The sequence below is a fragment of the Mustela nivalis genome, assembly GCF_964662115.1.
Source record: "Mustela nivalis genome assembly, chromosome: 19".
In the NCBI taxonomy this organism is placed as follows: Eukaryota; Metazoa; Chordata; class Mammalia; order Carnivora; family Mustelidae; genus Mustela; species Mustela nivalis.
Genome location: NC_139038.1, coordinates 27305880 through 27328802, shown reverse-complemented (window position 1 = coordinate 27328802; position 22923 = coordinate 27305880). Strand labels below are relative to the sequence as shown.

Sequence of the window (22923 nt, the reverse complement as noted above, 5' to 3'; positions counted from 1 at the left end):
CTTCTATTTTCTTGGTGCTTTCGCCAAGAGGCAGCCCACGGGGTGGGGCCTTTCACCCAGGGGCCCCTTTCGGGGCTCAGATTCTGACTCTGTTCTGGCCAGATGGGCAGGTGCAGCAGGGACACTGGAGACTAACCAGCTCCAACCCACCAGCTCTGTTTACCTGGGCAGGTCAGTTGTCCGCTATAAGCCTCAGTCTCCCTATCTGGGTAATGGGAATGAAGGTGTCTTTCTTTGTCATGGTGTTATGTGGGATTTTATTGGCAGACTTCTTTCTTTGCATACCACAGGGCTGAGCTTTAGCCCTGCCCACGGAGGCTTCTGGTTCCTGGAGCTCTCCCAGCACCCTGCAGGTGTCCTGTTGGAAAGCCCCCAGGCCACCTGGTGCAGCCCAGGCCTCAGCACCCACCTTCCTAGGCTGCTTGACTTTTTGAGATGCTTATCCACACTCCATGGTTGCCAGACGGGGGCACCTTGGCAGCTCTCAACCCTGTCTGGTGGTTTTCTAGCTTGTCTGACTCAAGTGACTTTTCTTAAATTACTTAAATAGCACCTTCCCATTTCCTCCTTGTTCTGTGGGTGCGGGTGAGGGAGGGGAGGTCAGGTTAACCAGTAACTGCCTCCTACGGGAGGTTTTTGTTTCTCTGGTGCGAGGGGAATTTCTCTCTCTCTTTGATAGCTTCAGACACGCCCATCTTATCTCTGGGTGGCTTTAAGGAGGCTCTTAATGAAGAGTCAGAACTTAAGCGAAGGACAGGACAGGGAGGTAGAAGGAGAGGAGGAGAGGGAAAGTAAATGAAGACAGAAGAGCCTGGAGCTTAGCATCCAGAGCCACTGTTGTTGGTAGAATGTCCGATTTGTCTAATCGTGCTTCCCTCCCTGGTTTCCCCCCGATCCACCCACCGCCTGTTTCACAGCCTGCTTTTTCACAGTGTGACTGGTTTTTCGGAAAGACTGACCTGTTGTGATGTGACCCGGGAGAGGGAATGGAGAGGCCTTAGGAGACAGCCCTACGATCCAAGTGCCTTGGCCCAGGAACCCCCTTGAATGAAAAGGGAGGGCTGAGGGTGTGGTGAGAGCCAAGGGCCAGCCTGACGGAGAGAACTGCTTGTTCCCCCTTGACCCTACCTTCTGCATGGCACCCCAGCCAGAGTTGCCCGATCCTCCCAAGGTGGTGTGAGGGAGGCCCTGGAGCCTGGAGTAAACCCCAAGGGGTCCTCCTGCCTCTGCCAGATGGGCATCTGGGTGGCGCAACCTCCTGGTATTCAGGGCAGAGCCCTGTTGTGATTTCTGTCCGCTTTGTGGGTCTGGTTGGGGTTCTTTAGAAACCGGGAATGATGTAACAAGATAATGCCCGAATGCAAGTGTCTAACATCTGGCCCTGAACTAAAAAAGATTAGAAAGAAGAAGTGAGCTTCCTGCGGACGCTCAGTCTCGGGACTTCTGTCCTTGCCTTTGCCTGACATACTGTTGCTGGTGCTTTTCAGGCGGGGGCGCGAACAGCATCACCGTGAAGAATGCCACGTTCACTTGGGCCAGGAGTGACCCTCCGACACTAAGTGGGTAAGCCAGGATGTAGAGAGAGCTACGAGGCTGTGGTCCACTGTAGGTTGGAATTCCAGCCATACTCTCGTTCTGTGACACTGAGTTGGTTGCCTTTCTGAGCCTCAGTTTACCCCGCTGGGAAATAGGTCAAGTCATACCTACCTTCTTGGGGGAGCAGGCAAGAGTATGCTGGCACAGAGTGTTCCCTTGGATTATAAATGACAGAAATGCTGCATAGGTAGGCTTAGGCAACAAATGGAAATTTGGGGGTTGTATCACCGAGTGCCACATTCAGGTATAGTATGATCCAGGGACTCAGTGTCATCAGGATCTTCTCCGTCTTGTCTTTTTTCAGTTTCCCTTTGTGCTATTTCCTTCTCAAGCTGCCTCTTCCTTCATGATGGCAAATAGCCCTCCTTGGCCAGGAGTGTACCCCGTAAGCTGGACTGGAGACCCACCTGCCTCTTATTGGTCTAAATTGGGTCATGTGCCCCTCTTTGAGCCAATCACATGCCAGGAGAGACAGAGCACTCCGATTGGCCAGGCTGGTTCTGAGGCAGTGATGATGCTGCAGGTGGTGGCGGACAGGCCTGGGTCTGCTGAAAGGAATTCTTTGCAGCAGGGATTTGTTGTTGGGATGGAATTGCTCTTAAGGTCCACGGCTGCCTGAGTCACCCTTTCTCGCCATTTCCTGGTCTGAGACCCTCCCGCCACCCAGCCCTTATTTTCCAAAGTGCAGTGTCTGGGGAGTTGATCTGGTTCCCCAGGCCACTGGTCAGGGGCCTCTTACCCCTTTCTGCCTTGCTCGGTGGCTCTTTGAGGCTTCCCCAGAGGAGTCCCCAAAACACAGGGATGGAAGGGACCCTTTTAGGACCACCTTTATCCCCCTGGCCCCTTAACAATTACCCCCTCCCTAGGTGGCCAAATTATTGTTGTGTATTAACTCAGAAAGAGGGGACAGACTCTTCAGAGAAAAGAATCTTTGTAAACGCCTCCCTTGCAAACTCCCGGTGGGACAGTGTGCTTGGAAAGTTCTTCCTTATGTCTGACTTAACTCCTGCCTGCTTCAGTTTTACCTTGTCTCTTTTGTTTCTTTGTCTCTCTTGTCTTTTTGTTCTAGTCACCCCCATCCCTCCAATCTTGAATTCCCAAAACCTTTCCCAATGCAAACCTTTCCTCTCCTCAGCTGTAACAGTATTCCATTCCCACGTGGACAGTCACAGCTGCCTCACGGGGCTTCGTGTTCTGTTGTGGTCCCATCATCCGGTCCCCTCAGCCCAGGACAAAAGCGTCCTCGGTGGAACCGTGCAGCACTTTCAGAAGCACTAACCAATCAGTGACCGCAGAACGTAACAGCATTTCCACTAAGAGGTTGAATCATAATAGCGTCCATTGTAAAGCATAGCCAAAGGAAGGAAACCCAAAGAGGCCTTGGGCTCGGGGTGCCTGCCCCTCCCTGGGTGCGTGGAATTAGCCCCAACTTGGCAGCAAGCGACGGCCCCGGACAGGCAGTCTTGCTGGCGGAGTGTTGAGCTTACTGTACTTGGCACTGCTGTCTTTGAGGGGGTGATTTCTCTAGAGACCCATTTGTCACACTCCATCATCTTCGTCAGGGCCTAAGGCTTCAGACCCCGAGTCCCATCCACGAGGTGTGAGCGTCTTAGCACCGCGAACTGTGACGTCTTCAGGTGTGGCTGCCCCCTGCCACCTCTTCAGGACACCAGCCTTGCTCCCCACTGCCTCGTCCTATGTGGTGGGCATGTGGGTCCCTGACCACACCTGTTCTCTCACACCTTCAGGCCTTCTCTCCTAGTTGTTCACAGGTTTCCGTGTCTGGTGCTGCTTGCTTTTCAGAGTTCACACTGAGGGAGGTGTCTGTCCCTCTGGGCACCTGCATTGGCTCCCTTATTGTGACCTGATCCCCCGACCCCAGGTGTCTCCCGTTGCCTCTGCTTCTCCGAGACACATCTGGATCCCAGCAGCTGTCTGGAGCCTCTCACACCTCGGCCCCCTGAGACTGGTCACTGAGTTTAGCTTAGCGGGGGAAATGGCGGGAGTAATTTCCAGACTTTCAGGGCTCGTGACAGCCCTGCCTTCTGCCTCTCTCCGCTCAGGGTACATCCAGCCGTGCTGGGCCGCCACCTGTTCAGGTGAGAGCGAGGCTGAGGCAGAGCCTTTGTGTCATTTCAGCATCACCTTCTCCATTCCGGAAGGTTCCTTGGTGGCTGTGGTGGGCCAGGTGGGCTGTGGAAAATCGTCTCTGCTCTCAGCACTCCTGGCTGAGATGGACAAGGTGGAGGGATGCGTGGCTGTCAAGGTAGGACGAAGACCGGGTGGATGGGGGGCCGCGGGGGCGCTGCAGGCCTGAGGGGAAGGGTGAGCGGGGTGCTGGGTTTTGTTTCATGACGGGCCTTGTTCAGGAAGTGAGGGCAGCAAGGAACTCCCTCTTTCTCTCCCATTCTCTCTGCTCTTCTCTGTGGCCCCTTGGAAGGCGAGCGTTGATGCCACTAATTTGCTGCTGCATCCCGGCATCGAGACTAGTGCGCAGCAAGTAGTAGGCGCTCAGTAAACACTGAGTAAAAATACACGGATGCTCCCTGGCCCACTCGTGGCCACTCGTTCTCTCCCCATCTGTGGCACTCAGTGTGCATCTCGTGGTCTCTCTTAAAGTGTGAGTCTTTCTGGCTTGTTGTTCCTGTGCATGGATCTCTTTTCGTATATGTGTTTTATAAATGTAGCAAAATTTAAAATGTTTTGTGTCTTTGGGACAGTTTGAAAGGCTGCTTTAGTGAACAGATGAGTCTCTTTGGCAATCAAGAGCCTTGTTTTATGCATGAGGCTTATTCCCCACGGAGGACTTCACTGGTATAGAAAGCTTGCCTCCAAGTTTTATTGATCCAGCCTTTCTTGGAGCGTGGTCTACAGCAAAGTCACCTTGCATTTTGGGTAATAGACAGTTCTGGGCTCCCACAAGCTTGGGAGATACTGCAAACTCAGATTCCCTCCCTCTCAGAGACTCAAACATTCATTAAAGTAAAGGCTCTGAGAAGTCCCGCAAGGAGAGGAAAACTTACTTAACTTCAGTTAACCCAGTGTGTCCCGGAGGTATTTGCCCGTACTCTTCCTCATCTGTTCAACAGCTGTTTGCCTCCCCAGAAATAATGCCTCCCAGAATCTGCTCTTTGGAATGCTGGTTTATGGAGTTCTTATTTCAGAGCAAAATCCTTTCTTTGTTTGCATGAGGCCCTTTAGCCTGGTATGCGTTAGTAGAGAAGTACACGTTAATAATTGTTGGATCTAAACTGGTGACATATAGCTGTTATTTTAAGAAATGTGCCATCACTGTTTTCAAGTACACGTTACTCAAGTGAGATTAACGAACAGTGAGACTTCGCTTGACTGAAGAAAACTCCGAACCATCCACATTGTGGTGTTTCGTTAATGAGTTTCTACCCACACAGCACTGTTGACCTTGCAGGCTGGATGGTTTTCTGCGCTGGGGGGCTGTGCTGTTCCTTGTAGGATGTTTAGAGCATCTCTGACCTCTACCCACTAGATGCTGGCAACAGCCTCCAGTTGTGACAACCAAGAGAGTCTAGACATCAGACGTCCCCTGGAGAGCAGAATTGCCCCCAGTTGAGAACTACTGTTTTAAAGTCAAAAACCTTTAAATACAAAAATGCTGGATCTAAAAGTTGACGGAGGGTTCACTGAGGATTTGGTGTGATGGGCTGACAGATTTCTGACTGGTTGTTTTGCCGTGCAAAGGAGCATTCTAGAAATGTGCTTGAAATACTGATTTTTTTCCAAATATTTTTATTGGGTGGGGCGTGTGCACACCATGTCTGAATGATCTGGGCCCTGTGGTGAGGCTTTGTGACCTTTTGGCCTCATGTAAGTTATGGTATTAGAGTCAGCAGTTCAGTTATTTGAGAATGAAGATTGAAGTTAGGGACCTCTGGGTCCCACTCCCAATCTTGTCCCCCTAGAATTCCCTTAAAGAATCTTCGCTTGTTCCTCTTTCGCTCCCAGTAAAGCCCGCGTTCCTCACCAGGGCCCCTAGCCCGGTGCGACTGGACCCCCGGTCTCCTGCTGGCTCCTCCCACCACGTTCCAGTCACATTGGCCTTCCTGGTCCTGGGACGCGCCAGGTTCTTCTTTCTGCCCGTGCTGCTCCATCTGACGGGTTGCTCTTCTGCCTCGTGTTTGTCACACCAGCGTATCCTCACCTGTCCATCCTCATTTAAAACTTCCTTCCTGAAATACATGAGGCAGACGCCCTCCCCTGGCCCTCGCTCACATGACAGTCTTTGCAGTTGATCACGTGGGAATGAACGCTACACTTTGAAACAGACGATTTTTTTTTTTTTTTAAGATTTATTTATTTATTTATTTATTTATTTGACAGACAGAGATCACAAGGAGGCAGAGAGGCAGGCAGAGAGAGAGGAGTCAGCATGCGGGGAGTCACCGATGCGGGGCTCGATCCCATGACCCTGGGATCATGACCTGAGCTGAAGGCAGAGGCTTTAACCCACTGAGCCACCCAGGTGCCCCTGAAACAGACGATTTTGATACTGAAGTCCTTGCCTACATGTCACTGGGGAATTCCCCCAAGGAATTCTTCCCTGACGACAGAAACTAGGTCTCCCTCTTTAAAGAACTTCTTGAAGGACTCCTGCGTTTTCCTCTCTTAGCATTTAGCGTAACTTTAATCAAATGGTCTTGTTTTGGGGCGCCTGGGTGGCTCAGTGGGTTAAAGCCTCTGCCTTCAGCTCAGGTCATGATCCCAGGGCTCTGGGATTGAGCCCTGCATCAGGCTCTCTGCTCAGCGGGGAGCCTGCTTTCTCCTCTCTCTCTCTCTGCCTGCCTCTCTGCCTATTTGTGATCTCTGTCTGTCAAATAAATAAATTAAATCAAAAATAAATGGTCTTGTTTTATAATCATGTCAGGAACTTCTTATTCTTGAGAAGCAGTTTTGTTTGCTGCGGGAGGCACTCAGGGAAATACCTAGTAAACGTAAAACAGTGACCTCACCAATGTGGATTTGCACTCTTGAATTCCTGATCCTAGAGTCCGTGTCTGACCTAGCTTGGGGTCTGATCCCAGCTCTGGCATCCAAGGCTGTCGTGACTCTGTTTACCCCCTCCTGAAACGGTGGGTGTGATGAAAGTATCTTGGGAAGTAGGGCCCCCCGGTGGGTGGGCTGGCTGACTGCCGTCTTATTAACCAAGGCTGTCTGTCCTGTTTGCTGCCTCCTGTCTGTGCTTCCTAGGGCTCAGTGGCCTACGTCCCCCAGCAGGCCTGGATTCAGAATGATTCTGTCCGAGAAAACATCCTTTTCGGCCGCCAGCTACAGGAACAGTATTACAAGGCTGTCATTGAAGCCTGCGCCCTCCTCCCAGATCTGGAAATCCTGCCCAGCGGGGACCGGACAGAGATTGGTGAGAAGGTCAGTACGGCTGCAGCATGGCCCCTGTAGCAGCCACACAATTTTAGGGGCTGATGTTAAATCCTTACTCTTCCATTTGTGGGCATGCGAGTTGACCGCGGGTGGTCTGATCCACGCTGATCCACGCTGGGCTGATCCACGCTGGGCTCAGCTGGACAGCTCCGCTCCACAGTGCAGGTCCACTGAGCCGGGGTCCAGACTGTGGGCTTGGCCCGGGTCTGCCCCACACGTCTTCCTGCAGGGGGAAGCTCTTCTCACAAAACCCAAACTGCATCCTCCCCACAGTGTCCTGTAAAACATGGTTGTTTTCACCGGATTGAACTGAAAGCTAAGAGACCTTGAAGTGCACGCTACCTTAGCAGTCACGTGACCGCAGAATCACATGACAGAGGACACTTTACAAGGGGGAGGGGTATCAGTGATTCAGAGGGCCACCGTCCCCTACAAAATAAGGGTAGTAGTAAAAATAATGATATAATAGCTAATATTCAGCATTTACTTTGTGCTACGTCCTGTGGTAAACATTTCATATGCATTCTCTCTCTATAGCAAGCCCATGAGATGGGATTTACTGTTACTTCCAATTCATGGGTAAGGAGGAAGAGGCATAGAAGGGCTAAGTGACCTGTCTGAGGCCCTTCCCACCTCAGGGCCTTTGCACAGGCTTTTCCTCACCCAGCAAGCCTGTTCCAGCACTCCGGTGGTTATCTGGTATGCTTGAGGAGTACAGATGTGCCACAGCAGCACCAAGGAGCTTTCCTGACTCCTTAGTTAGTTATAAGAGGGTGACTCCGCCAGCTTCCGTAGTTGCTAAATGATTTCTTTTATTTGAGGGAAATCTACAGCTCCTTGGAAAGAAAAAACAACCGTTAGCAGGACTCTTTGGGTTTGCAGTTAGCAGAGGAAGCTGGGCTAGTTGTCGTTTTAACCCAAGTGTCGTCTTCTGTCTCTTGGAGACTTCTGATTCTCCCTGCCTGGGTCCCAGTACCAAAATACAGAGTGAGAGAATATGATTGGGTCTGGTGTCTACCCCTGGGCCAAAGAGCTGTGGCCAGAGAGGCAATCCAGGAGAACCCTGGCTGCCCGGACCCCAGCTCAGTGCCTGGGGAGGGTGGGCATCTCTCAGAAGAGACTGGGCAGTTAACTGGTTGGCGGGGGTGGGGCGTGTCCCTTTGATTTCCCAGCCACATCCGGAAGTAACATTTGGTAGGCTGTTGCCAGAGAGAGGTCTGGGACTGCTGCTCTGTGCTCTGTGGAGTGCTCCCGTGTGAACTTGAAAGCAGTGCCTTTCCTCCTGGAGAGTGGGGCTGGGTTTTGGCACCCCCAGAGTGCAGCCTGCCTCAGTTCTGTGTGGCTTCCAGTGAGTGATAGATCAGAGCAAGCTCACAGAAGTGTCCACTATTAACTCTAATAGCGGCAGCGGCAATAGGGTCAGTACCGCATCTCCTGGTGCCTTGCTTGTAGCCCCCCATCGTTGGTGGCCGCCAGCCAGCCTTTGCTGAATTGCCACTCTGTGCTGGGTGTCTGCTCAGCAGCTCGTAGAGGCTAGACCCCACGGCAGTCCTTGAGCCCAGGTCATGTAGATACAGTCTCATGCTGTGGCCTTGGGCTCCAGCGAGAGCAGGCAGTGTTGTGTTGCAGGGTCACCGGCCCGGGTCTGCTGCGTCCTGAGTGGGGTTCCCCGTCTGCAGGTTGCAAGGCTCCCCGGGAAACCCACTCTTCTGCTGTGTTTCTCCACAGGGTGTGAACCTATCTGGGGGCCAGAAGCAGCGAGTGAGCCTGGCCCGGGCCGTGTACTGTGACTCCGATATCTACCTCTTTGACGACCCCCTGTCAGCAGTGGATGCTCACGTGGGAAAACACATATTTGAAAATGTGATTGGTCCTAAGGGGATGCTGAGGAACAAGGTATCTGCTGATGGGGCAGGGCTCGGGTATCTGGCTGTCTCACATCTTCACTTAAGTCAGAATGTTTCCCCTTGGGGAATCATGCACTTCCCACTTTCCAGGATTTTCTTTTTTATGAATTGGACTTAAGAACACATTTCTCATGCTTCCCTTGGATACCTTCCCAGGACAGCCTCCTTGCTTTGTCTTTGTAACGGGATGTCCTTGACACTGACTTGCGGTCCTTGTCTCCATGTGGCCAACAGAGGCCCCTCTTCCTGATTTAATTACAGGGCTGGCCTCACAGAGGGAAGTCCCTTCCCCTCTGACTGAGCAGGCAGCACCCCCTTCCCTGCTGAGGTGGCCGTGGGCTGAGGGACAGAAGTTGGGGGCACAAAAACTGCTTTAGCACTGTAATGGGACAGGAAATGGATTTTCTCTTAATGATGATGATTGTTTTTAGGGGAATTACAGGGTGGTTGGGAGGGAGCACTGGTTCCTTCCCGCTTCTGGAGAAAGAAAGAACACACATGCCCTTGGGGAAAACAGATGAGATTCAGAAAAATACGAGAAAAAGAAACACACAAGCAATTGTGAACAATTGGGATTGTGCTCATAGAGATTTTCTTTCTTTCAAGTCTTAGAAGGTTTGTTTTTGTTTGTTTGTTTGTTTTTTAACTTTTTTTCGTTAAGATTTTATATGTTTATTTGACACAGCAAGAGAGGGAGCACAAGCAGGGGAAACAGGACAGGGAAAAGCAGGTCTCCTGTTGAGCAGGGAGCCGGATGTGGGGCTCAATCCCAGAACCCTGGGATCTTGACCTGAGCCAAAAGCAGACGCTTAATGACTGAGCCACCCAGGCGCCCCCAAGTCTAAGGTTTCATATCATGCATATATATATAGTAAGCAACGTGCTGCTTAACCTATTGTAAGCATTCCCATATACACCCCCAAATTCTGTATAAATGTGATTTTTAAAGAAATTTTTGAGGCACCTGTGTGGCTTAGTGGGTTAAAGCCTCTGCCTTCAGCTCAGGTCATGATCCCAGGGTCCTGGGATCGAGCCCCACATCGGGCACTTTGCTCAGCAGGGAGCCTGCTTCCCGCCCCCCCCCCTCTCTCTGCCTGCCTCTCTGCCTACTTGTGATCTGTCAAATGAATAAATACAATCTTTAAAAAAATTTTTGTTATCAGAATGATACATGCCCATGGTAACAAAATCAAAGCGTATGAGAATATATATAAAGTTGGGGGGGGTCCCTCCCTTCTCCTGCACTCTAGTTCTTGCCTCGAGAGGTCAGCAGTTTGGTTTGCTTCCTGATTTTGGACCACCCTTGAGCTAAGAAAGGTCTTAGCTCATTTTTCAGTGGTTGGGACAAAATCCGAAGAAAAATAGTCTTTTAAAACCTCTGAAAATGAAAATGGCATTGAACTGAAATGCCGGTGTCTGTACGGAAAGCTTCACTGGGACACGGCCAGGTCATCTCTCCCGTCTTATGCGCGGCCGCCTTCCCACTGCGGCTATGTTCCCGTCGCGACTGGAGGCTCCAGAAAGCCGATCGTATTTACCATTTGGGCCTTTAAGGAAAAGTTGGTCAACTCATGCAGTTTGCTGAGTGTCCTGCCCAACCTTGACTTAATTGGATAAAATACACACGCGTGTACGAATTTTGTAGCGTCTTTTTTGGGGGGTGCTTACTTTAAACAAGCCATTGCATGTGAATTGTTTTGTATCGGCTTCGTTCTTTTATCCATCCACTGTGCCTTCCCCTCATCTTTCAAATTGTCGTCCACAGATCAGCTTCTCCATCACCCTTGTTAAAATTGCAACCCCAGCCCTCGGCCCGTCCCCTTTGCTTCGTGCAACACCCAGCACCCACTTTGTCAAACATCTCTCCATCCTTTCTCGCCCTGACCGTGGAGTGCGAGGCCTGGGGCCCCTTTTCCCTCCCCACTGCCCCCCATTTCCTGGCAGGCATGGGTTGAATGAAGGCACCCACAGATCGGGGCGCCCCAGGCACTCAGACTCAAGCTGGGCCAGTGAGGTGTTGGGGGATGCCTGTCGTGCCCGGGTGCTGACCCCCGCCGGTCCCCGCTCTGCCTGCAGACACGGCTCCTGGTCACGCACAGCATCAGCTACCTGCCCCAGGTGGATATCATCATCGTCATGACCAGCGGCAAGATCTCGGAGATGGGCTCCTACCAGGAGCTGCTGGCCCGGGACGGCGCCTTCGCCGAGTTCCTGCGCACGTACGCCAGCAGCGAGCAGGAGCAGGCTGAGCGGGATGAAGGTAGGACGCGGGGTGCCTCGCCGGGCCCCCCACTGCCTCCCGGAGGTTCCCCCAGTACCCCCTCCAGCTGGCCTCACCAGCCCCTTCAGGAGCTCTGAGGAAGGATCATCTTTTGGCTCTCGGGGCTGACTTGAGAGAGGGGGTCCCAGTGCCCTATGGCTGCGGCAGCGGACCTGGGCCCGGGTCCTCATCCTTCGCTGCAAGGTGGCTTTGGGGCAGCTGAGCTTCAGGGTTCTCGTGACGGGAATGGGGAGAGTGAGAATTACAGTCCTCCTGGCTCCCAAGAGGCTGTGGGAAGCGGTGACGTGTGGCATTCAGAACAGACGCTGGGGCCGGGGCACACGTGGTGCCTGAATGTGTGTGTGGCCTGGCAGTCGGTGAGACTGGATTCGAATCCCGTTGCTCCTTTTACCAGGGTCCTCCAGACCCTTCTGAGCCTCAGTTTCCTTACTGATAAAGCAGCATAATAACAGGACAACCTCCTGGTGTTGGTGGAGAGTTAATGTGCTCGAGGTCTTCCATCGAGCCTTGGGCACGGTGCCCGGCACAGAATGTTCTATGCACGACAACTGCTGTCATGATTCTCCTGGGAGGAGTGCCCATCATTCACCCCCCCCCCAACCCCCGCACGTGGCACCGGCCAGGTCACCGCAGACCTGCCTACCCTCAGCCGCACCCCCTGTGCTCTCCAGAGCCAGCGCTCGGAAAGCCGGGGCCTTGCCCTGTCCTCATGCAGAGGCTGCTGTGGTGAGACTTCTAAGAATCTTTTCTCTCTTCTCAGTTTGATTAAAATTCAGAGGCTTGGTTTGCAACCTTCAGGCTGCCCTGTGTGTTCCTCGGTCAGACTGGAGGCTCCTCCTTTCTTCTTGGAGCTCTGACCCCACAGAGAGGGGGGAGGTCATCTGACACCTTTTCTACTTTGCCTTCAGTTGTCACTGAGAGAGGTCACGGGTCCTGCCCTGACCTCCCGCTTCCCAGAGCTCATCACAGACTCCCCGAGCCTCCGGGGCATGTTCCTTTCATACTCCATCCCCAGGCAGGCCTGCGACTGTCCCCAGGGGCAGGGCTGCTGGTGTTCTGGAAATATCTGTGATGGGATGCTTGCTGAGGGCTAATCGGGGCTCCTGTTCTCTGCGAGAGTTACCTCCTTGATGCCTTTGAGCAACTCAGGAAGGAGTAGAATTGTTATTCCCAGCTCCCTGGTGAGGAAGCTAAGGCTTAGGGAAGCTGGTCCCTTCTCTGCCAGGGACACCCAGGTTCCCGTCTCTCTGAATGGGCCTGGTTGCTGAGAAAGAGCCATTTATGGTTCAGCAGTATAGTCACTGAGCCAAATTTCAAATTTGGCATCTACTGTGTGTCAAATGCTTGTGTTCTTTGCCTAGGGCTGCTGTGACAACGTAGCACAGACGGTATGTCTCACACAACAGAAATGTAATCTCCCACAGTCCTGGAGTCTGGGTGTTGGCAGGATTGGTTCTTTCTGAGGCTCGGAGGGAGGGTCGGTTCCACGCCCCTCCCCCGGCTTCTGCGGGCCTGTGGGCAGTCTCGGACCTTCGCTGGCTTGAGGAGGCCTCACCCCCAGTATCTGCTTCGTCTGCACACAGTGTTCCCTGTGCGGGAGTCTGTCTCTGAATGTCCCCTTTCCCTCATGACGCCAGTTATGTGGGGTTAGCCCCTCCCCCCATGATCTCCTTTCAACTAATAACACCTGCAAATAACCTGTTTCCAAGTACAGTCACGTTCCGAGGTCCTGGGCACTTCAGGCTTCCACGTAGGAATTTGGGACAGGGGTGCAGTCCAGCCCGTGATAGTTTCGGGGAGACAGAAGTGAACAACATCTAGACAAATCCCTGTCCTCACGGAGCTTAGAATCTGGTGGGAGAGAAGGACAGGAATGAACCACGGAAGCACTTTCATAGAGCATGAAGTGCCGTAAAGAAAAACCTGCGGATGATGAGCTGGGGTCTGAGGGGTTGGCACAAGGCAGCCCAGGGGGCTGGTCAGAGAAGCCCTTTCTAAGGCGGGGACAGTGGCTTGGAAGGGAGCCAGCAAGGAGAACCTCTGGGGAACAGTGTTCTGACATCGGGAACAGCAGGTGAACAGGCCTCAGGCCTGGTGTGAGGTCAGTGTGTTGAAGGAAAGAAAAAGAGGCCAGTGTGGCCAGACCACGGTGGGCAGGAGACTGGGTGGGGGGAGAGGTGGGCCTTCAGGGTGAGGTGTTTGGATTTTGGTCTCCAGGCAGAGAGAAGCTGCTGAACATCAGAGACAGGAAGCAGCTTGTCCAAGGATGCACGGTGGCTGCTGGTGGGGTCGGGACCTCAAGTCTGGCGTCTAAGCTTCGGTCTTCTGCTGCTTCTTTCAGTGGTCTCCGTGTCTGCCCGGGGTGGGGTGGGGGCCTCCTTCATTCCTCTGCTCTGGTTTGCTGCGGGGGTCCTAGTGGTTTGTACTAAGTGCCTCATGGAGGTAGAGGTCACAGAACACACAATCCACATACTTAAAGTGTTGTGTGATTTTTGGTGTGTCCAGTGTCGTACAACATCACCTGAATCACCTTCAGAACATTCTCGACGCTCCTCCGGGGAACCTCGTAGCCGTTAGCCATTCCTGCACATTCTCTCCTGCCCCCCCCCCACATCTCTCCCAAGATCTGTCTGTTCTGGACATTTCACATAAATGGACTAATAGACCGTGCGGTGCTCTGTGCCTGGCTTCCTTCCCTCCGGGTTGAGGTTCTCGTGGCTCACCTGTGAGGTAGCGTGTCTGTGTCTCATGTCGTTCTGTTCCTTGGGGGGCCCACCGCGTCTCGTTTTGTTCTTTCACTCATCGGTTGGTGACTGTTCGAGTCGTTTCCAGTTGTGGCTGGTACAAATTGTGCTGCCATGAACGCTAGCGGTCTTAAAAGCAAAGCATCTCTTTTTGCCAGCGTGAAGCAAGAAGTTTCTTCGGCTTTTCATTCCTGATCGGAATGAGTTCCTGCATGTCTGTGCTTTCGTGCCTGGGGAGTTCTGCCTTAAGTCTTAACCTCCTTCCTTCCTGCGGCAGAGTTGGCGCCTTCTGATGGTCAAGCCGAGGTCGTGCTGGGGAGGGCAACCTCAGGAGCACTGTATCTTACAGACTTGCTTCGGTTGGGTAAAAATGACCCTGGGTGCTTTCTCAAGCGATATGTCTGCGTTCAGCTGAATCTTCCTCCCAGAATGCATGGTCCGTCTCCCTTCTAGCCTGGTGCCCAGGGAGTGTCCTTTAACCCTGCTGACCACAGATGATTTCTCTCCCTTCCCTTCCTCTGTCGTTGCCAACAGTCCCGAAGCAATTGGTGCAGAACCACAGATTGCTGCCAGTGCCTTTTCCTCCCCCCGTTTTTTTCCCTTTGGCCACATCAGCACTTAATTTGGCAACGAAAATGCTATCCACCACCCTCGCACTGCCATGGGGTCGTTTTCCCAATCCAGCCACATACAGCCTTGCACATGAGCCCTCATGAGGCCTGTGGGTCTGAACCCAGCCTGGGCAGCCCCTTCTCCCTCCCACTCTCTCGTGAGGCCCCCCCGATACGGCATCAGGGTCCACTCTTGTTCCACTGCAGCGGACTGACTCCCAAGAGCCGATGACCTTGGATTTGTTGGAACCACATTTTTGGCTTCTCTTAAAGGGAAACTTTTTTTTTTCCTTGTTGGATTAATCAGGTCTTTTTTAGAACACCCAGGCTGAAGGGGGAGGGTGTTTGGTTTGGGGGAACTGTTTCCCCACCCAGGTAGGGGAGAGCAGACGTACCAGGAAATCAGCCTAGGATGGGGAGATACTGACCCCTCCCCAGGTGCACTTATTACACTGATGGGTCAGAAACTTTTTTTTTTTTGTCTTTTTGTCTCCCTGTTTTTTTGCCCCCAGGTGACAAAGAGTGTTACATATTGCCTCATTATCCTTTGTACTCGGAAGGTGAAGAACATTTATTTCTGTTTACTCTGGTTTCTTTATTAGGAACCTAAAGTCTGGAGCAGTGGTTTTAATCGGGGTACATTTTTGCCTCCTGGGACACATGGAAATGTCTGGAGACATTTTTGGTTGTGACCACTGTGGGGGGGGGGGGGGGATGGACTGCTGGCACGTAGAGGGTAGAGACCAGAGATGCTGCTAAGTAGCCTACCATGCACAGCACCCACGCCCCGCCCCCACCAGAAAACAGAGCATCTGTAGTGCTGAGGCTGAGAACGTCTGCCATGCCCCGGCCTCGCGGTGTCCCAGTGCTTCCCTGTGGTCTGGGGAGAAGGACTGTTACTCTGACAGTGTGCCCACTTCTAGATTATTTTATTTTTTTTATTTTTTTTTAAGATTTTATTTATTTATTTGACAGAGAGAGATCACAAGTAGGCAGAGAGGCAGGCAGAGAGAGAGAGAGAGGAGGAAGCAGGCTCTTTGCTGAGCAGAGAGCCCAATGCGGGACTCGATCTCAGGACCCTGAGACCACGACCCGAGCCGAAGGCAGCGGCTCAACCCGCTGAGCCACCCAGGCGCCTAGTGTGCCCATTTCTCAGACCCGTGCTCGATTCCTCCCTCAAGCTCATGACTGATTTTCTCTGTCTTTCAGATCTTTGCTGAAAGATTTTTTTTTCTTTTTTTACTGATCATAAAATCAGCCCGTGCTCGCTTTAGACAGTTAGAAACTGCAGAACAATGCAGAAAACCAGGAAGAAGGCTGTCCGTCCCCTGGCCCACCCGCAGGAGGGGCTGTCAGTGTCCGTCCTGCCTCGGCCTCCCTCCTGAGAGGACCAGCATCCACTGCCCTCTCAGCCGTCAGTCCTGCTTGCTTTTCTGACCAGTGGGTCGTCAGCACCTCCCCCCATTACCGGGATCTGTCATAAACACTGAACAGCTGCAGAGAGTCCTTCGTCCACACAGCACATTCCTTTAGGCTGTCCTCAGTGGCCGTATTTCTTCCACTTGAGCATGGAGAACTTTCTGGGCCGACGCGGGTGGATCGGGCTGGGTGATGCAGCCGGTCAATTCCGTTTTTGGTCAAAAACGAAGCGTTGACTGTAAAGCGGTGACTTGGATTCTTCCCTCGAGGGAGGCTGGCCTGCTGGCCCATGCCCAAGCAGAGTTCCAGAACCTTCTTGAGAATAAACAGCGAGCTCTGAGGTGCTGGCTTTCTCAAAGTGACTGGCTAGACATGGAGACCCGGGAGTGGTACTTACTAGGTTCAAGAGCAGGGACAGTGCCAGGCTTCTCAGCATGACAGCCTCACACCTGGTACCTGGAAGCACTCAAGAAACATTTATTAGATGACAAGTTTTGGGCCTTTGCTTTAAAAACAAAACCTTAACTATTGTCTACCATCCCTCAGCCCCTGCCCCCTTCAATTCCTCCTTCCTCTGCTTTAGTTTTCTTTGTAGCTCTGAACATTGCCTGACAGCTAATTGTGGATCTGTTCTTTTGTGTGTTCTCTCTCTCTTTCTCTCCCTTGAAGTTTAAGCCCCATGAGGGCTTTTTGGTTACCTCTATATCCCCACGACCAGAGAAGAGTGCCTGGCACAGAGTAGATGCTCAGTATAATGTGTGATAATAAACAAATGAGTACATTATGCCTTGATTATTTAAGACATGTCCTATGTAAGCTTTGGGCATTAACACAACTGTGTAAATACTCAGGTTGGAAGAAAATATGCACTGATATTACCATTTCTCCAGGGCTGGTTTAGAAACCAGCTTTGTGGGCCTGGGCTTATGATGGCATCATGGTGGCCCGTGGGGTGCCTGTTGTAGCACTGGAAGATCAGCTCTGCTTGTTCACTCGGCCATTCATTTGTTAGTCTGTCCATGTGCATATCAGGTTTATGCAGAGTGCCTGCTGTGTGCCATGGGGAACCTGATACTTGAGCCACTGGGTGAAAGGGTTCCCCTTGGATTGTACAGTGAACATCCTGTGCAACCACACATGGCCATCTGATGTGTCTGGAGCTGAGAATCAAGTAGTGGGTAAGACCTACTCTGTTCTCAAGAGCTCACAGTCTTGAGGGTGTCTCCCCTCTATTGGGGGAGACATAAGCCAAATAACCAAGGGTGCGGTGGTGCTCAATGCAGTGATGGAAGCAAGCCTGGGGGGCTGTGAGAACTCTGAGAAGGCATCCTCGTCCCAGCCTGGGAGGGCCCAAGATAACATCTGTGCCAAACCACCTTCTCTTCCCCTTTTCTTGGCTCCATGCGCGTCTGGCTCAGAAGGCAGTGTACAGCCCAGGCCCTGCTCATAAACAGCATCTGTCATCAAAGATCTGAAGGTTGTGAGCCAGAGCCAAGGCCTGTGCTGTCTTGTCTCCCAGCCGCCACACCTGCCCTGCCCGGCTGTAGCTCTTGACTCTTTTCCTTCTGCTGCTGTGAAACCAGGTGTAGAGTCTGAGGGTTGGCCTGCCTTTTTCTAGATCTTCTTATGTCTAAACACATTTATCATCTTTAGCGAAAGAGCTGGCCCCGTGCAGTGTGCTTGTTGGGACCATCCCAGTACGTGTGGGATGGGGATACTGAGGGTGGCAGGTGCCTTGGCCATCTCTGCTCCTCAGCCTTAGGAGAGGACCCCCTCTGGGCATTTAAATGGCGGTTCCAGGAGGGAGTGTTGGCTTGGTTCTTAATACTTCCTGGATCTCGTGAATTCTCAGGTGGCAAAGTGGTGGTTGAGGTAGGGGAAGGTCAGTGACCTGGGGGTTACAAGTAGCTGTAGGAGGAGGATGTGGGTAGACCGGGCCTGGTGCTGCGTGCTCAGAAAGAGGCCCTTGACCATCTGTATTTCTGTCCCCTTCCATTCATCCAGCACTTCTGGGCACCTACTATGTGCCACGCTTTGCAGTGGGCACTTGGGGAGATGGTCTGAACCCCCAGATCTCTTGTTCCTCAGCTGGGAGGCCTGGGCAAAGCGTTACTGTTCTGTAGGTCAGAGGGCCGTGATGAGCATGCCTTGGCGGAGATCCTTTTCACAGAATGCTTGGCACATAGTGGGTGGACAGTGAATGGCCCGCCGTGTGACCATCACGATCCCCCTGTCACCTTCTGGGCATGGTCAGGACCCTGGCAGACCAAAGTAGGACAGGGCGATGCGTGCCTGATGGAATTACTACTGGTGGCCGTGGGCACGCAGGGGCACGGGGGTGGGGGATGTCTTCTAGCAGAGTTTCACTGTGGAAGGCTGCCCCGGCTCCCTCTGGTGAGGCAAAGGCATGAACCAGCCGCCGGGGCGGACCCATCCCTCCTGCCTGCCGCAGCAGCGTGCAGCTGAGGGTCAGAGGGCTCTTTTGTAAGGCACAGAAGCTGGCTCCTGCCTCTTCAACAAGGGTATTTACTGGAAGGGGAAGCAGATCCCTCAGAAATCAGAGGCCAGACCGAACAAGGAGGACTCAGGAAATGGGAACTCTGGGAATCAGACACCTTTAGGACAGTTCAGCCAGAACTGTCTTCGGTCCTCGGGGCCACTGATGGTTCATAGTCCTGGGGAAGGGACTCTGATGGGCTGACCTTGGGTCTGCCAAGACAGTAGGAAGAGGGAAGAGCTGATTCCTTGCAAAGAAGGCAGACGGAGAGGTGGACCGACCCATGTTCCCATTGCCTTCTAGGATTCTTGGTCCCTCCCCTTGCAGAGGAGAATTTTCCAGCTGTCCCCACAGGCGTATCAATCTGTGGGCTAATTGGGTGGGGAAAGGGGGTCATGGGAGGCCCCCCGTGAGGTCTCCCACAGACCTTACGGCTCATCCTGAGTGAGGAACAGAAGGGAAGCCTGCAGCTTACAGAGGCTGGCCTGCATAGCCAGCTGGGAGCAGGGAGCTCTCTGGAGCCCCTGCCATGGGGCTAAGTCTCTGGGAATGTTTTCAAGCACCCCTGCCCGGGCACAGGGAGAGTTGGTCAAGGCCAGGCCTGGGCCTCCAGTGCAGTGAGCCCGGACTGCAAACTCTGCATCGAAAGCCCTGCTTGTTGTTATTCTTCTTTTTGGTTAAATTTAGTTCTCTATTTTTCTAAATTTAAGCAGAAAAGATGCTGCCATTAAAAAAGAAACGTGTAAAGCAATGAATTTCTATCTTGGCTACAGGCCAGAATTACCCATAGAACGTGTTTAATAAGGCGAGTAGTGCCAAGCCCTGCCGTGGCCTGTCACTTCCCAGGCGCCACATGTGGCCTCACTCATCCTCCCACTTATAAAAGGAGCAGCTGTGGTCACTTGCCCTTCGAGTCTCAGAGCTAGTCACACAGCTAGACAGGGAGAGAGCACTCCGTTGCTGACTGCATTCTCACTCTGCATGGGGGCCCGGCCTCCCTGCACGCAGACTCTGGCAGGAGCCAGAGCCGGGCCAGGGGCATCCCTGGGTGCGCAGGTGCCTGCGTCGTTCACAACCAAGATGGCAAATCACCGGTTCAGAGTTGCCCCGCCCCCAGCCGCACCCCCCATGGTGCTCCGTCCCGCTGTCTGTTCTTCTATGTCTTCCGTGACTGTCATCCGAAAGAGCCTGTCTTTATGCATTTGATATCAGTTCGTGTTCTGTCAGCGTGTTCCCAGAGTCACCCTGTCACTGCCAGAGCTGCATAGTAGTCCCCTTCTGCGACTCCTCCCCTGCACACCCTCCCCTCCTCTTCCGGGCCGGCCCTGGGGAGCCCTACGCCACATCTCTGCTGGAGGCTTTCTCTCTCCTGGCACCAGTGTGAGATCAGAGCCGGGCTGGGGTAATGATGACGCATCCCTGAGTGGTTGGAATAATGAAGGGAGATGATGTGTTTCAGCAGAGCACAGGGCCGCCACGCATTCAGTGTTAGCCACTGTCAGTGAGGTTCTGGGGATGAGCGTTGATGCCGGGGGCGTGATTGCTGGGACGGGGGCCGCTGGCTGGTGTGCCTCAGGGTGGCTGTACCTGTTGTTGAGGGAAATGGCAGTGCTCCAGGTAACCTCTACCCCAGACTTCTGGGCCTCCCCGTGATCTGGGTTAACTCTTGGCACTGGGGCGCAGGGCGGGGTACCCTCTGGGACCCGCCTGTTGGCTGAAGCCCTTGTCAAAACTAGGGGGTGCTTGACTATCACCCTTGCTTGGGTTGCTTGGGGACCAGACGGCTGTACGCTCTTCCCCACCTGACTCCTTGCATCCTGGCCCCTTGGACTAAGTTCTCTGCGGCTCTGATGCTGTCAGCCGAGCTGTGTTATACCTGTCGCCTGCCGCTGGGATAGCCACGTACTCAGGCCCAGCATCCGACGCTCCTGGGACCCTCGGGATGCTTGCAAGTCACTGTCTCTGCCCCCACGGAAGCCAGCTGGCTCTACAGGCCTCTTGCCCCTGTGCCGGGAGCCTGTCTGTGGCCTCAGCCAAGCATGTCTTGCTTCCTGAGCTTCCTGGTGGCCAGGTTATCTGCCACGTCCCATCCAAGTGACAGGTTTTCCTAAATGCCTGTGGTCTTGGCGTCCAGCTCGGGAAACCACAACATCCCCCTTTCCTCTCTCCTGCCAGGGTTGACAAGTGTCAGCAGTCCAGGGAAGGAGGGGAAGCAGATGGAGAACGGCATGCTGGTGACGGATGTCGCAGGAAAACAGCTGCAGAGGTATGAGCGGAGAGGGACACCTGTTGGTGTGGACTCTGCAGGTCCCCGCTTCTGTCCCCTGCCTGCGGGGAGAGAAAAGGAACAAGGGTACCAGCAGCTTGTGTGACCTACTGAAGAATGCCTGAGTTCCCCGGGGTCCTGGAAGATGGAGGTTTTCTGCCTCCTTCCCCAAATTGCTATGGGGCCTCATGTTTCAGGGGCCTGAAGGGAGGGTAGGGTGCCACACTGCTCTCCTCGGGGGCCACGGCTCACACAGGCCTTAGGAGGTAACCGTCTGTCTGCACTTGGGATGCTCAAGGTCCCTGCAAGAGGTGGGTCTCTGCTCAAGTCATTGAGAGGGGCCTGCAGTGTTCAGGCCTTTAGGGCCAGCATGTGAACCAAAATAGTCACAGTAGTAGTGACCATGACGCTGTACACACCCTTCGGAGCCAGGCACGGTGCCAAGCCCTGTGCAGTCTCTTGAACCTGCAGGTGGTGACTCCTGTCTACCCACTTGATAGGTGAGCAAGTGGAGTGCTCTCCCCAAGTCACACAGCCAGACGGAAGCTGAGCTTGGACTTGAACCCAAGCCCTGCCTCTGAGCCAGCGCTCCAAAGTTCTGTGCTTTTGCTGCTGTAAAGGAGGTTGCTCTCAGCTAGATTCTTAAGGATTTAGTGGGCAGCTTTCTGTGGACTTTGTGGCTTACCCGCTCTGTGCCTCAGTTTCCTTACCTGTCAGATAGGGTCTGTGGTGTGCCTACCGCAGAGGGCTGGGGGTAGGCCCTCCATGCATAGCGCATGTGACACACTTAGCACGGTACTTTTCCTCCCTCAGTACCCAGTAAAGAGCACTCACACTATTGCTTGTGCTGGGGCTGCCTGCAGTCACTTCCCTGGCGTCAGGAGGTTTCACAGAAATGAGGCTGGGGACGAAACTGGCGTGAGCAGCTCTGCCCTTTAGAACACTGCCCACGGTACCCTCCTAGAATCTGATTTTTTTTTTTCAAGATTTTATTTATTAGAGAGAGTGCTAGTGGGGCAGAGGGAGAGAGTTTGGAGGGGCAGAGGGAGAGAATCTCAAGCAAACCTTGCACTTAGCACGGAGCCCAGTGTGGGGCTCGATCCTCAGTACCCGGAGATCATGACCTCAGCTGAAACCAAGGGTGGGGCGCCCCGACTCTGGTTTTTATCCTATGGGATAGGTGGAAATATCTCCCCCTCTGTTGGTGCACCTGTCAAGGTGGTGAGCTGGGTGTATGTGTGTGAATCACGTAGAATAGGGTCTCGCCCAGGGCGTGCAGGAGCACTGCCGGGGTTCAGGCAGGTGGCCAGTGGGATCAGTCATGGTTGCTGCCTTCTGAGAATTTGCTAGGAAAACCGAGACAAGGCAGCACCTCCAAGTGGTCCTGGGACCTAGGGGCGGTGACGGTGAGAGGCTGGCTGGGGAGAACCGTGGGTGGACTGAGCACAAGCACAGGGAGCACTGGGCATATCGGTTGCTATGTAACAGATGACTTCGAAGTCTGTGGCTTGGGAAGTCTGGGCACAGCTCAGCTGGCTCCTCCACTCTGGGCCTTGCACAAGTCACAGCAGGTGTCTGCCAGGCTGGGGCCTCATCTGAAGACAGGGCTGGGGAGGGATCCGCTTCGAAGCTTACATGGCTGTTGGCAGGATTCCATTCCTTGGGGCCTGTATTACCATCTTTGCTTCCTAACTGGAGCCCCCTGTTCCTAGCATCCCGGGCCTCCAGCCTGCAAGCTTGCTTCATTGACACATGCAAACCAAGAAGGCGCAAGGGAGCGTTAGCAAGCAGGATGGAAATCACACCCCGTCCCTTTGCCCTTGTGGGTCTGAGCCGTGGCCGAGAGAGGGTGTTCCTACACATGTGCACACAGCACACCCCCATCCACCCGTGTCATTCGCCAGGGTCACAAATCGGCAGGTGGATGGACTGGCTTGAGGAGGTCTCCAAAGAGAGCTTGGGGCCATGTGATCTGTGATAATGTGTCTTGATCTGTATAAAGCTGATGACCCCATGTGCCTTGGTTTCCCCAGACAGCTCAGCAACTCCTCCTCCTACAGCAGGGACGTTAGCCACCACCACACCAGCACGGCTGAGCTGCAGAAAACCGGGGCCAAGAAAGAGGACGCGTGGAAGCTGGTGGAGGCAGACAAGGCACAAACAGGGAAGGTGAGGGCCGGCTGCCCCAGA

General features: G+C 53.4%; 1 protein-coding gene across 3 annotated transcripts in view; it reads left to right on the top strand.

The window, feature by feature from the left end:
* ABCC1 (ATP binding cassette subfamily C member 1 (ABCC1 blood group)) overlaps positions 1–22923 on the top strand; it is a 318947-nt gene that overhangs the window by 278146 nt on the left and 17878 nt on the right. For all 3 annotated transcript variants that reach the window (XR_014306603.1, XM_082715000.1, XM_082714999.1), the window contains 7 exons: positions 1488–1563; positions 3736–3862; positions 6820–6996; positions 8737–8904; positions 10992–11175; positions 20643–20733; positions 22767–22902. Coding sequence is in view for 2 of the 3 variants with exons in the window: in XM_082715000.1 (XP_082571126.1) it covers positions 1488–1563; positions 3736–3862; positions 6820–6996; positions 8737–8904; positions 10992–11175; positions 20643–20733; positions 22767–22902 (959 nt within the window). In the remaining variant the exon portion in view is untranslated. The remainder of the gene's footprint in view (positions 1–1487; positions 1564–3735; positions 3863–6819; positions 6997–8736; positions 8905–10991; positions 11176–20642; positions 20734–22766; positions 22903–22923) is intronic.